The sequence below is a fragment of the Helianthus annuus genome, chromosome 11, assembly GCF_002127325.2.
Source record: "Helianthus annuus cultivar XRQ/B chromosome 11, HanXRQr2.0-SUNRISE, whole genome shotgun sequence".
NCBI classification, from domain to species: domain Eukaryota; kingdom Viridiplantae; phylum Streptophyta; class Magnoliopsida; order Asterales; family Asteraceae; genus Helianthus; species Helianthus annuus.
In genome coordinates, this window is record NC_035443.2 from 175,628,582 (window position 1) to 175,642,196 (window position 13,615).

Genomic DNA, 13,615 nt, shown 5'->3' on the forward strand with positions numbered 1-13,615 from the left:
AATCAGTTTATATAATACAAAGATAATAAAGTAATTTGACAAAAATTACATATTTTGGCCGTTGATGTTAATAGTAATCCGTTTTTTTTTCTTCATAAAAGTTAAGTGAAGTTTTAATATGTTAGTGGAAAGAACGAATCATCAAAGTTAAGGACAATTCGTATAATTGATGACTGAACATGCAATTTTCTATATAACTAAATAAGAGGTAATATCAAATAAAAAGTTCATTTTGCCTAAGTAGTATGAGAAGAAATTATAACCATTTATTTTTCAAATCAATGGTTAAGATGAAAATGTAGGTGAAAGAAGTAATGCAAGGGTATCTTGGAAAATCCTATTTATAGACTTTCTCTCTCAACATGCAAAGTACATGCATATTTCACCCCCGTTTTTTAAACCTTCATAACTTTTTTATGCGACATTAATTTTTTCATAAAAATTTCACCATAAAATCGAGCGTGTTTTTATCTTTAATTTGAGTACCATATTGCTATATAAAATATGAAGACTAAAAAAGCCCACTAAAATGTGTTGTATTTCTATGTTGTATAACATTTTTTTGAGCTGAATTTTTGTACTATATTTTTGTGCTAAATTTTTTGTGCTGAATTTTTTTTTCTTAATTTTTTTTCTCAATTTTTTGTGTTGGATTTTTTTCTACTATATTTTTTGCTGAATTTTTTTGTGCTATATTTTTTTGTACTAGATTTTTTTGTTATATATTTTTTTGTACTAGATTTTTTGTGCTATGTTTTTGTACTACATTTTTTGTGCTATATTTTTTTTTACTAGATTTTGTGCTAAATTTTTTTTACTAGATTTTTTTGTTGTATTTTTAAAAAACAAAAGGGGTGCCGCATGTCATTTTTACTCCTATTTATAAGGACCAAAATGCCCTTCATTCTTACTTATTAGGAGTGTCACATGTAATCATCACAATCCTTCTTAGGCTACTTAGGCAAAATACACTATATAGTGGATCCTTTCCCAACTAAATAAAAGACACAAGATATAATTTTGTATATTAAATAATTTACATAATATAAATTAGGAACAAGTTAGTGCTTTAAGGTGTTGTATCCCATGTTTTGGGGAGTTTAAAAAAAAATAATTTTACATAATATAAATTAGCAACAAGTTGGTGCTTTGAGGTGGTGTACCCCATGTTTTGGAGGGTTTTCAAGAAAAAAGTTGATATTTCATTTTAAACCCAAACTACTTGATTTTATAGTTTTAACCCAAAAGTTTTTAGTTTTTTCAATTTAACCTAACAACTTTTTTACTTTCAATTTTAATCCCCTATATTTTCCATATTTTGCAAAATCTTTTGTTTTACGTTTAATTCTAAATTTTACGAGTTAACACAACACAATGTGTGTGTGATTCAACGATTTTACGTTTTGCAATACGCTCCATTCTAAATTTTACAAGTTAACATGGCGCAACGTACGTGTACGATTCAATATATTTACGTCGTCTATTTTTTTCTCGTTTAAATTAAATTTGTCCACCCAATATTACAACCTGAAGTTAGAGTTATCATCAAATACTGCAATAAAAATTATTCAAACGATAGAGATACTGCAATAAAAATTATTCAAACGATCGAGATAAAAAACAATAAAAAAACCCATAATCACTTGAAATACAATTTTGTATATAAAAGTTATCAATGGAGTCATGTGCTTTTGAAGGGTTCCTTCACAAAACCCGTGATTCTCCTCCAAACGCACCGTCCACACACTTTACAATGGAATCATGTTACTAATCTAAACAAATGCATGTATCTCGATCCAAACTGATCCAAATGCATGTATCTATACTTAAGTATACAATTTGATTAAACCAACACATATAATAGGACACTACTCAACATAAAAACATACCAAAATACCGCAAAACTAAAGAAAATACCTTCGTTCTTCAATTGAATCATTGGTGTTCGATGTAATGATACAGAGTATTTTTCTCAAATTTTTAGTGGCGTTTTAACCTAAGCACGTTTTTTATACAATCATGGTAAAAGAAACTTTTTGTCCCCAAGAAGACATCCTGGTGGTTAAATGACGTACTACTGTGCTCTACTACCAAAATCATAAAGTTAGGAGTTAATATCGTACATCGTGCAGGTATCCATCACACGAGCACCTAGTGCGCATCCGCCACCGCTAGACTACCGAATCCAACTCTTGGATTTTTATCTCTTATATGATTTTTTATCTATTTACTTTGACTTGGTGTGTTGGTATACTGCTCGTTTTGGAGCCGAGCTAGGGTCTCTCTGGAAGCAGCCTCTCTATCCCTAGGGATAGAGCAAGGTCTGTCTACATCCCACTCTCCCCAGACCCTATAAGTAGCTTTACTATTTGTGTGATTTACCGGCATGGGCGGACCTATAGGTAGTTAAGGGGTGGCGTCCGCTACCCTTGTTCGGAAAAAATTTTGAAAAATTAGTGTAAAATTTGAAAAAATTTGACGTTTTTTCGATTTCGTTACCGCTTATTTATAAAACGTTACCGCTTGGTCGGAATCCTAGATCCGCCACTGTTTACCGGGTATGGTTGTTGTATATGATTCTTTTTCTACTTAATATCTCATCGGTAACAAAAAGTTCAGCAAGCTAGTTTTAAACCATAAATCACCCGAGTCAAGATATGCACAAAACCATAGAGTAACAAAACCACGCGGTAACAAAGAGACTAAGATTAGGTAGAGAAAAATTGATGAAAAATAATAGGCGAGAATGCAACGACCTTCTTGTCTAGTGTTAGTTTATAGTCACCTAATCGCCTCAAATAAACTCGCCCCGTCTAGGTTCGCGCCTTCCAAATCCTACAAAAAGGTATTATAAACATTTGTCAATAACTCAATAATAATCAAATCTCTAGGAGGTTTTGACACCGACTTTGTCACACTATTGAAGGGCATTTTAGACATTAAACGGGTGGTCTCATGTAATGAAGTACAAGATATCAGTGGTACTCACTGCATTACAAAGATTTGCATAACTCAAATTGGCATTATTCAATTTGGCACCCTACAAACGTAGACCAAATATAAGCAAACAAGAATAATCTAAAATAAACTCTGAATATTTAACAAACCTTTAAATTGGCTCCTTCCAGATTGGCTTTCACCAAATTCGCATGTGTGAGATCAGCGGTCTATATTTATAAAAATGCTCAAAGGATTTAGAACTGACTGAGTAACAAATTGTGCATTTAAATGATATAATTCGGGGTCAGACTTACCTGGAGATGTGCATATCGCAGGTCTGCACCGTAGAAGTTACATTTTGTCAAGCAAGCATCTACAAATATTCTAAAAAGGTATTATTTTAAAAACTAATAATGAACTACATCCCCACCACATATCTACAGTCTACACATATTTTTAAAAAGAATTATTTTAAAGATCACTTGGTTTAGCTTCTTAATAAATACAACTTAGCACTGCATGTTTATAGCTTATTAGTTATTAGTATACAAACCAGACGTTTAATAAAGATTAAAGAGGCAATTTCCAACATGCATAATCTCATAATTACTCAACAAAAAATAAACTATATCAACCATAGTCCAAAGAGGCGGCAATTCTTGACACGACCCGTCAACCGACCCGAACCCGAGATGAAAAAAACAGGTTTGGGTCAACTAACACGACCCGTATAAAAAAAGAGGTCGGGTTCAGGTTACATGTATCAAAAATAGGTCGGGTTCGGGCTGACCCGTATAGAAACACGTTGACCCGTTAACCCGTTTAACTATTTAGAAAAAAAACTTTTATATTATTGTTTTTGTTTCTGTTTTACATGCTTAGTCATAATAATGTTAGTTTTAACTTTTCGTTTCTATTTTACATGCTTAGTCATAATAATGTTAGTTTTGACACATTATATTATTTATTTGTTACACTCATACTCATCATTAAACATGTTATCGATTACCCGCTTAAAACCCAACAACTCGGGTTAAACGGGTCGGGGTTGGGTTCACCCGCATTGATATGTGTGCGGGTTAGGGTTGAAATTTTTTACCCGAATAATATGGGTCGGGTTCGGGTTGAACATTTCAACCCACCAACCTGCAACCGTCAACCCATTAACCCGACACGATTGACACCCATTCAAAATAAGTTTTATATTTACCCATTTCATTAAATACATATAATAATATGACCATAATACCCTTCCCTGTTTCTTACAATCTAAACTCTGGTAATGGAAGTTTTAACGGAAAGCCATAGATGTCATGTAAACGGAAAGTCTATAATTGATGTTTTGTTAAGTAAAAATGATATTATACCAAATTTTGAGGGGGTGGACAAAATTATACCTAAAATGAATTTAATAAACTGAAAAGAAAAGATTTTTGCCTTGTAAGTTTGCACTCTGAAGATTGGTCCTCACAAAAAAGGCTTCACTAAGATTAGCATCGGAAAATAAAACGTTTTTGAGGCATGCATAGCTCAATTCTGCACCCGACAAGTCCTGCATAAGTTAAAACGGAAAAACAAGTTTAGCAAAACATTCACTAGGCCTGTAAACGAACTGTTCGTAAACTTGTTCGGCGAGAACAACCATACCCAGTAAATCCCACAAATAGCAAAGCTACTTATAGAGTCTGGGGAGGGTGGGATGTAGACAGACCTTGCCTCTATCCCTAGGGATAGAGAGGCTGCTTCTAGAAGAGACCCTCGGCTCCAAAACAAACAGCATACCAACACATCAAGTCAAAGAATATAGAAAAATAGAATATAGAAAACAAGAAGTCACCTATACCAAGAAAGTAATCAAAGTGACACAGTATAATGTAAATATGGTATAATAGTATACAACATCATTCGGGCATAAACACAAGAAGTCAATCACCAGTAAAGTCACTTAAAGAATAAGAAAAACCTACGTCCCTAAAATACACCTAAGACCTTATTGCAATATCCTCTGGAAGTCCTTAACCCTAATCCTACGCCTCCACGAAGTCCTATCTTGGACCATGTCCTCAGAAAGATGCAACTCTAGTAAATCATGCCTAATCTACTCTTCCCATGTCAGTTTGGGTATGCCTCTTCCTCTCCTCCCTCCACGGTAAGAGTTTCCACTGCTCTAACTGGTGTCGTCGTTTACCTCCGCTTCACATGCCCAAACCATCTCAATTTCCCCTCCTTAATCTTATCCGATATACTAGCCACTCCTATTCTTTCCCTAAAAACCTCATTTCTTATCCGATCCAACCTCGTGTGTCCACACATCCACCTCAACATCCTCATCTCTGCTACCTCCATCTTGCGTGCTTGTGTTTTCTTGATAGCCCAACAACCAGCTTTTACCCGCTTGTCGTTGATTTCGGCGGCAAGCAAGTAAGTTTCTTCGATCGTTACGGTCTTTGCAGGATGCACAAAATCCGCAACACAGTCGGGTAGCGCTCGGATGTACTTCTTGATTGCTATGTCAAAAGTCTTCACTTGGTCGGGGCAGATGATGCTGAGCTGCTTGAAGTGAGCAGTCAGGGCAGCGTTGTCACCTTCTTTCTGCTGAATGTGCTTAGAACTCGTCCTCCAGCTTCTGGCGCTCATGGGGAGGGCAGAACTTTTCGAGCATGATGTTCTTCAACTTGTCCCATGACAGAGTATAGGCTGCATCATTTCCGCGCTTGTTCCTTTCGGCCATCCACCAGTCTAGATCACGGGACTGGAAGACGCCGGTAGCGTTCAATGTGCGGAGATTATCAGGACATCCGCTCTGTCGCAGGGTAACTTCAATTGAGTCAAACCATTGAAACAAAGCCGTGGGGCCTTCTTCGCCGGTGAACTCCTTCGGTCCGCATGCCTTGAACTGCTTGAAACTGAAGGCAGCATTGGGAGTCTCAGTTCGGGATTCCTCAGATGATTTGCTCATGTTCTCGTACAGCTCGCTGACGACTTGGGGTACAACCTTTGCAATTTGCTTAGTGATCATGGCAGCAAGGCGTTTGTCTGCTTGCTTTCGGCGAGCATCTCGGGTAGCGCGAGATCCAGATGACGACATTGTCTGCATCAGACATCGCCACAGGACTCAACACAATATATTCGAATCTCACCTCACCTCACACGTCTACTACTTACGAAAGCTCAGGAACACAGTAAAATATGTATCACATAAACACATAGGCACATAATCACAGATTCACATAAACAAAGAAGCACATAAGCACGTAGGGCACAGAATCACAAAAGCACATAAACATGTAATCACCAGGTGCAGTCAAAATACAGAAACCTATCATTCAAAGTCTACGGATGTTCGAGCATAGCGATCGCGTTTAGCATAGCGATTAGTATAGTATAAGCGTATAGTATAGCAGCATAAGGTTGTTCATAACTTAGCGATTTGTCAGCGCTTTGAGATAGAAGTGCAGTGCGAGTCGTGCATGTCGATCGAAGCGAAAGCAAAAATCGAATAATTCACCAAAATTTAAACACACAAGCAAATAAATACACATACAAACACATAAAATCGACGAATCATCAGAGTCAGCAGTTGCGGGCTCAGAATCGAAACACATAAAATCGAGAAATAGATTGTCTGCGGCTATTAGACATTGACTATCCAGAGTGATTCGACTATTCTCACGGGTTGTTGTACACATTTGACTTTTAGGACCGTGCTTCTACCTCGATTCTTGGGTGTTCGGCACGCATCCCTTTAGTCATTCCGTGACTTCAAGTCGTTGGAGCCCGTCAAGACTTTGGTGAGAGTTTTGTAAAACCAAGTAAAGGTCGGAACATGTCGTCAAGGTTAGGGTTTCACCCCTGGCTTAACAACCTCGTTCCTGTTTTGATGAAAATAGAGACGAAAATCCGCGTTAAAGTATGGATTTCACTCCTGGTTCATCGCGAATTCTCGCATTTTATAGATAAATACAGATCAAACAAGCAATTTAATCGAGAGTTTGCGGTTTTCACACCTAATCTCGACTTAATCGCTTATTCAAAATTGTAGCGTGTGTGAGAATAGCGAGAAATAGTAAGGGAGCTCGTACATAATCCCTACTGGATATGCATAAGTTAGTCTGTTGGTTCCTAACTATAGACTAGGTCATTTCTAAGACATCGAGCCGGACTAGGTCGAGTCTTGCCTAATTCCCTATAATTATGGCTTTGATACCAATCTGTCACACCCCAACCGATGGTGGAAACATCGGGGCATGGCACTGAGCGAAACAGATTGTCCAGAAATTTCCATAACAATTATCATTACCAATTAATTTAAAGTAACATGTCCCATACCATGTCTCAAAAGGCAAACAAATTATTACAGACAAATCTAGTCAAATTGTTCTGTTCCGACAACTCAGATTCTTATTATTACAGACAATTGTTTATTGGTTTCTAGACTTTGTCCTAGCCTCGTTTTCATCACTGCAAAGTAAAGCAATTAAGCATCCTAAGCACCTGTCACATACGTTAAAGTAAAAGTCAATACACATAGTGTAAAGGTGAGCATACAAGTTTGATAATAGCATATAGAGTTCGAAATCGTTACGCATAACCAGCACGTACACAGAGTGAAATGAGGCATGTTAGTTATCGACATGAACCTATTGATACCAATGACTGCGGGTTGACTGCCCAAGGCAGTTCGCGATACACACTCACCACTGTGAGCCATGTAGGTAATTGTCCTTAACAACCCCCGTGTGAATGGGTGCTGAGTCCAAACAAATAGTACTATCGTTGCTAAGGCAGGTAGACAGCATTCCATGTGCAAACATAACAAACAAGCATTCATTAAGTCACGTATAACATGTGGTAACGGTTAACGTTTAAAGTATTGCGTAGTGTGTTCGATGTGATTTTGTATAAGTAACGTATGTAACACCCAAAAGTGCGTAAAGCAAAAAGGGTTCGAGTATACTCACAGCGACTGATGGATTGAAGGGAGCGCTAGAGAGTAGGGTTAGCCTGAACAGATCGATAGCATAATGATAAGCAACGCGTAAAACGATGCAGGGTACAAGTGAGTCAGACAGCAGTTCGATCGGATGGTAATCCGATCGGACGGCCAGTCGTGCGAGTGGTAATCCGTTCGGACGGTCGTCCGGTCGGATGACTGTTCGAGTGGATTATTTCTTCCTTTGGGAAGGATGTGTTTGTGTATGATGGCTTGACCTTTGAAGTTTTCGTTGTAGCATTTTGAAAACAGAGAGGCATCTCTACCCTTCAGGTCGGTCGGTCGAACGGTCGTTCGATCGGACGGCGACTCGAATGGCAAGGTTTCTCAGTGAGAACAAATACACAGTAGGGCGGTCACTCGATCGAATGTCCATCCGACCGGGTGGCAACCCTGTTACTGAACATGTTGAAAATTGTTTAAGTTTTAAATGAATCAAGATGCAACCCGATCGGATGGTGGGTCGAGCGGATGGCAACCCGGTCGGACAGCAGTCCGGTTGGATGACAACTCGTCCCAACGACTTGATCGTGCTGTTACTTGATCTTGCTTGAAGTGTTGTAACTTGAGCGAGACGTTGTGATGACTGGTTTAAACAATGGGAACCCCATCTCGTCCCCAATGACCTGACCGAACAGGAATCACCCTAGTTCGTCAGTGCACGGTTCGAGGCAGTTGTTCATGTCCAAACCCGAAGTCACTATCTTTCAAATGGAACTTGGATCTAGCGCTGATACATCGTTAAGAATGAGTAGGCGGTCAACCTTAGGTCTGGTTCCATTGGGTTTGAGTGCATTGAGAGTAAAAGAGTTGAAAGAAAGTTGGAAAACCATCTTTCAATCATTTTCATTATGATTATGTTTAGATCTATGAAAGATCTTTGTTTGTTTATGTGGAAATCGATTAGATCCAAGTTGTTCTTGGTGGATTGAGGCCAAAACATGAAGTTCTTCAAGAACACATGATGACGTCATCCTAGAACACCTTGAATCTTGGTGATTTCACGGTTAAAAGTCATGATTCAAAAGATAGAAAGGTGTAGGAGTGCGTGTAGATTAAGGAAGTACAAGATTTAGGACGAGATCTTACCGGGATTGCGAGAAATCGAAGGAAAAAGCGAGCAAGAGCACTGGTCGGACGTCAATTGCCAAAAGTAGAAAGAATGAAAGTGACAAGGGGTATTTATAGGGTTACCCCAAGTGGAAAGGGAAGAATGGTTGGTCGCTCGGGTGGCAACTCACCCGGATGGCAGCCCGGTCGAGTGGCACCTCGATCGGGTGGCTGCCCAGTCGGGTGGCAGTTCGGTCGACTGGCACCTGGTTCGAGTGCTTGGCGCGACGAGTTTTGCCGTTTCGATTTACGTGTAGCCCGCTGCGATGCGATTTGAGCAAGTGATGCGATAGAGTTGCTTATCAAATTACTTTTAATCCCAACTACTATATCTTAACATAAGGCACACACACACGTATAACAGTAACCAAAATGCGTAATTCGAGTTGCGAGTGCGATTGCGATAGCGATAAAGCGATTAAACATGCGATAAATAGCGATTAGTATGCGATTATTAATACATACTCCACATAATACAATCAACGCAATAATTAAATAGACTAAGTATAAGTCAAAGAAGTCAAAACAGGAATTGAGCAAAGAGAGACAGATCGCAATTAGCGATCTTTTCTTCCTTTGACTTCAATCTTGACTTTGACTTGACTTTCGAAAACACGGGGTGTTACAGATGAAATTATGTCCTAACACATACTATCTTTAACATTATTTTATAAAGATATGTAACTAAACGCAAACAATTTAAATGATATATTATAATCTGTTTTTTAGTATTTGATTTCGATCGTTATTCAACCTACCCGTGTGTTCACACGGGTCTTACTACTAGTAATTAATAAAGGAGGGTGAGGATCAAATAGAAAGTTTATTTTGGCTAGGAAAAATATGAAGTAATAGTATTATGACATGTGGCAAAATTTAAATAAAGAGGAAGGGTATTTTAGTTAATCGTATCCAATCTTTTTCCTTCTTCTCCCCAGTAACTTCAAAACCCACCATTTTTCACTTTCTATCTCAATAATCACTACATTATAGTGCGATTTTCGTCACCAATCAATGATTCAAACACCCAATCAACGTGTTCTTCAACTTTTTTGAAGAAACCCAGTTTAACTTCATACAATATCTCATTTTTTTCCCGTGATTTTGAAGCGAATCACTCGATCCGTTCGATTCGATCGCTGATAAGTGTTTCTATCATTCAAATTTCGTCAATCGTTAAAGAAATCGGCTTCGATCCATGTAAGAAATTCTTGAATTGCAATTTTACGATTTGGGTTTTTGAATTGAGTCACTGCGTTTTACGATCTTGACGGGGGTCCGGGGCAGCGCCCCTGGGAGCAGGGTCCAAGGGGCAGCAGCCCCTGGCGGGGTCCAAGGGGTAGAAAATTTAATTTCCTGGAAATTGCCTCATTTTCGTAGACAGTTTTTGATCTCCTGCTTCCTGGTTCAGACAGTTTTTGAAGAGTTTTTAGTCATTGCGTTTTAGGTAAAACACATTTTTAAGTGTTTTCTGGCTATTGCGTTTTAGAGAGAACACTTTCTTTTCTGTTTTTAGGCCATTGCGTTTTAGATATAAGACAGTTTTATGTGTTTTCTGGCCATTGCGTTTTAGAAAAACACATTTTTAAGTATTTTCTGGCCATTGCGTTTTAGAAATAAGGCAGTTTTATGTGTTTTCTGGCCATTGCGTTTCAGAAAAAAAAAAACATTTTTGAAGTGTTTTTAGTCCATTGCGTTTTAGAAAAAAAAACATTTTTAATTGTTTTCTGGCCATTGCGTTTTAGAAATAAGACATTTTTTTGTGTTTTTGGTGCATTGCGTTTAAAAAAAGTCATTTTTTACGTTTTTTTTTATTGCGTTTTACGCAACTGGGTTTTCGAAAATTTTTTTGAAAATATAGCAATAATATACTCGTTTTTGGTGCAATTTTTATTAAAAATAATGTCATATGAAAAAGTTATTAACGTTTAAAAAATGGGGGGGGGAATTGGAGGAGAGAGAAACTATTGTCCTGGATTGACTAGAATACCCTTACACAAAGTCACGCGCCTTTTTTCTTCTCTTCAGTTTCACTCATTTAATCTTAGCCCTTGATTAAATCAACTGATGGTTAAGATTACTTTCTAGCCTTACTAGCCAAAAAAAACTTTCTATTATATCATAACCCTAATAATGGAAACATATTTTTAAATAGCTAAATATGGGAAGATGTTATTGTATCTATCAAACTTGATCTCCTAGACTGGTCATGATTTCACTAGCAAGGCTACCATTAGCTAAAAAATATACTCCATGACTTTATAGCTTAGTGGCATCTTGGAGTTGGAATAAAGCTTTGAGACCAATAGGTCTTAAGTTCGATTCCCACAAGGGGGTTTTCCCATATTTATTGGGTTTCCTCCTGAATTGGTGTAAGACATTATGCCTAGTGGAGATGGATATGATCGGGTGGTTCAGCTGGTGGCACGATGATACTCCAGTGGTCCGTCAGTGATCCAAATTTGTCGTTAAAAAAAAAAAGTTTAGCTAAAAAATATAAGATTTGCTTATTCATAAATCAGAAAAAAGATATAGTTCGATCATGTTTTAAACAAAAAGATAATATGAGGTATTCATAAATCACAAAAAAGATATATATCCATCATGTTTTAAACAAAAAGATAATATGAGTATTAATTCTTAAAACGAGGTCAAACATCTTAAGATTAAAGATTTTACAAATCATGTACTTCAAATACGATTTTCAAAACACAAAGGATCTGATTTAATATTTTACGAAGATATGCATCAAAACTGAGTCTTAAAGATTCATTTGGAGTCAAAATTTCATGACAACTAACTTTATGAGACAAGCATGAACGTAGCTTGAGAGACAATAATTCCTAAAAATGTCAACATCCCTAACGGTAGACTTTGGTTCATTAAAGACAACTTTAACTACCTCCTACGAAATGAAAGTTAACAAAAGACCTCATGTCATAATTAAGGACATGCGAAGAGGAAGAGACAAATAAAAAGAAGTAAAGCCTATCTAGAGAAAAAAGGTACAAAAAGGAGGAAGGAAGAAAAAAGGATATCGAGCTTCAACAAGTCTTTAAAAAAGTTTTTCATGTACTAATAAGAGTGTTGTGTTTTCTTATCTTTTGTATCTTTCGTAGACATCAACTATTGTAAATCATCCGCCATGAAATAAAAAACTCTCTTTCCTTTATAAAGTTTTGAGTAAATTGTCATTTTAGTCTATGAGGTTTGTCCAAATTTGCCATTTTAGTCCAAATAGTTTTTTTTGCCTCTGGGTCCCTGAGTTTTCCTTTTTGTTGCTATTTTGATCACAGACCCTAACTTCATCCAAAAACCTCATTTTTAACCAGGGGCATTTTGTGGATTTTCATTTTAAATCTTTTCAATTGCCATTTTGATCCAATTCTAAAAATTCTAAAAAATCCAAAAAAAATTCTAAAAAATAAAAAAAACTATAAAAATAAAAAAATTCTAAAAAATAAAAAAAATAAAAAAAATTCTAAAAAATCAAAAATTCTAAAAAATCATAAAAATCAAAAAAATTCTAAAAAAATCAAAAAAAAATCTAAAAAACCCAAAAAATTCTAAAAAATAAAAAAATCTAAAAAATCAAAAAATAAAAAAAATCTAAAAACTCAAACAAATTCTAAAAAATCAAAAAAAATATAAAAAAATCATAAAAATTCTAAAAAATAAAAAAAATCACAAAAATTCTAAAAAATAAAAAAAATTCTAAAAAGTAAAAAAAATCTAATTTCTATTTGGAAATTGTAATTAGATTTTTTTTTATTTTTTAGAATTTTTTTGATTTTTTAGAATTTTTGTGATTTTTTTTATTTTTTAGATTTTTTTTTATTTTTTAGAATATTTTTTATTCTTACGATTTTAGAATTTTTTTGATTTTTTAGAATTTTTTTTGATTTTTAAGATTTTGTTGATTTTTTTATATTTTTTTTGATTTTTTAGAATTTGTTTGAGTTTTTAGATTTTTTTGATTTTTTTTTATTTTTTAGAATTTTTTGGATTTTTTAGATTTTTTTTTATTTTTTAGAATTTTTTTGATATTTAGAATTTTTCTGATTTTTTAGAATTCTTTGATTTTTTATTTTTACGATTTTAGAATTTTTTTTGATTTTTTGGAATTTTTATGATTTTTTTTATTTTTAAGATTTTATTGATTTTTTAGAATTTTTTGGATTTTTTTAGATTTTTTAGATTTTTTTTTTGATTTTTTAGAATTTTTTTGATTTTTAGAATTTATATGATTTTTTAGAATTTTTTGATTTTTTATTTTTACGATTTTAGAATTTTTTTTTGATTTTTTGAAATTTTTATGATTTTTAAGATTTTTTGATTTTTTTATTTATTTTTTTGATTTTTTAGAATTTGTTTGAGTTTTTAGATTTTTTTTATTTTTATGATTTTTTAGATTTTTTTCGATTTTTTTTTAGTTTTTAGACTTTTTTTATTTTTTAGAATTTTTTTGATTTTTTAGAATTTTTTGATTTTTTAGAATTTTTTTAATTTTTTATGATTTTTATGATTTTTAGAATTTTTTTGATTTTTTAGATTTTTTTTGGATTTTTTTGA

At 35.0% G+C, this 13,615-nt stretch overlaps 1 protein-coding gene across 1 annotated transcript; it reads right to left on the reverse strand.

The window, feature by feature from the left end:
- Nucleotides 1-2,614: 2,614 nt before the first annotated feature.
- LOC110891131 (FH protein interacting protein FIP2-like) lies at nt 2,615-4,528 on the reverse strand. The gene is made up of 5 exons (XM_022138798.1): nt 4,378-4,528; nt 3,255-3,313; nt 3,108-3,167; nt 2,990-3,040; nt 2,615-2,835 (listed from the first exon to the last, which is right to left on the reverse strand). The coding sequence occupies exons 1-5, from the start codon at nt 4,496-4,498 to the stop codon at nt 2,782-2,784; spliced, it is 345 nt and encodes a 114-aa protein (XP_021994490.1). The 5' UTR covers nt 4,499-4,528; the 3' UTR covers nt 2,615-2,781.
- Nucleotides 4,529-13,615: the final 9,087 nt, after the last annotated feature.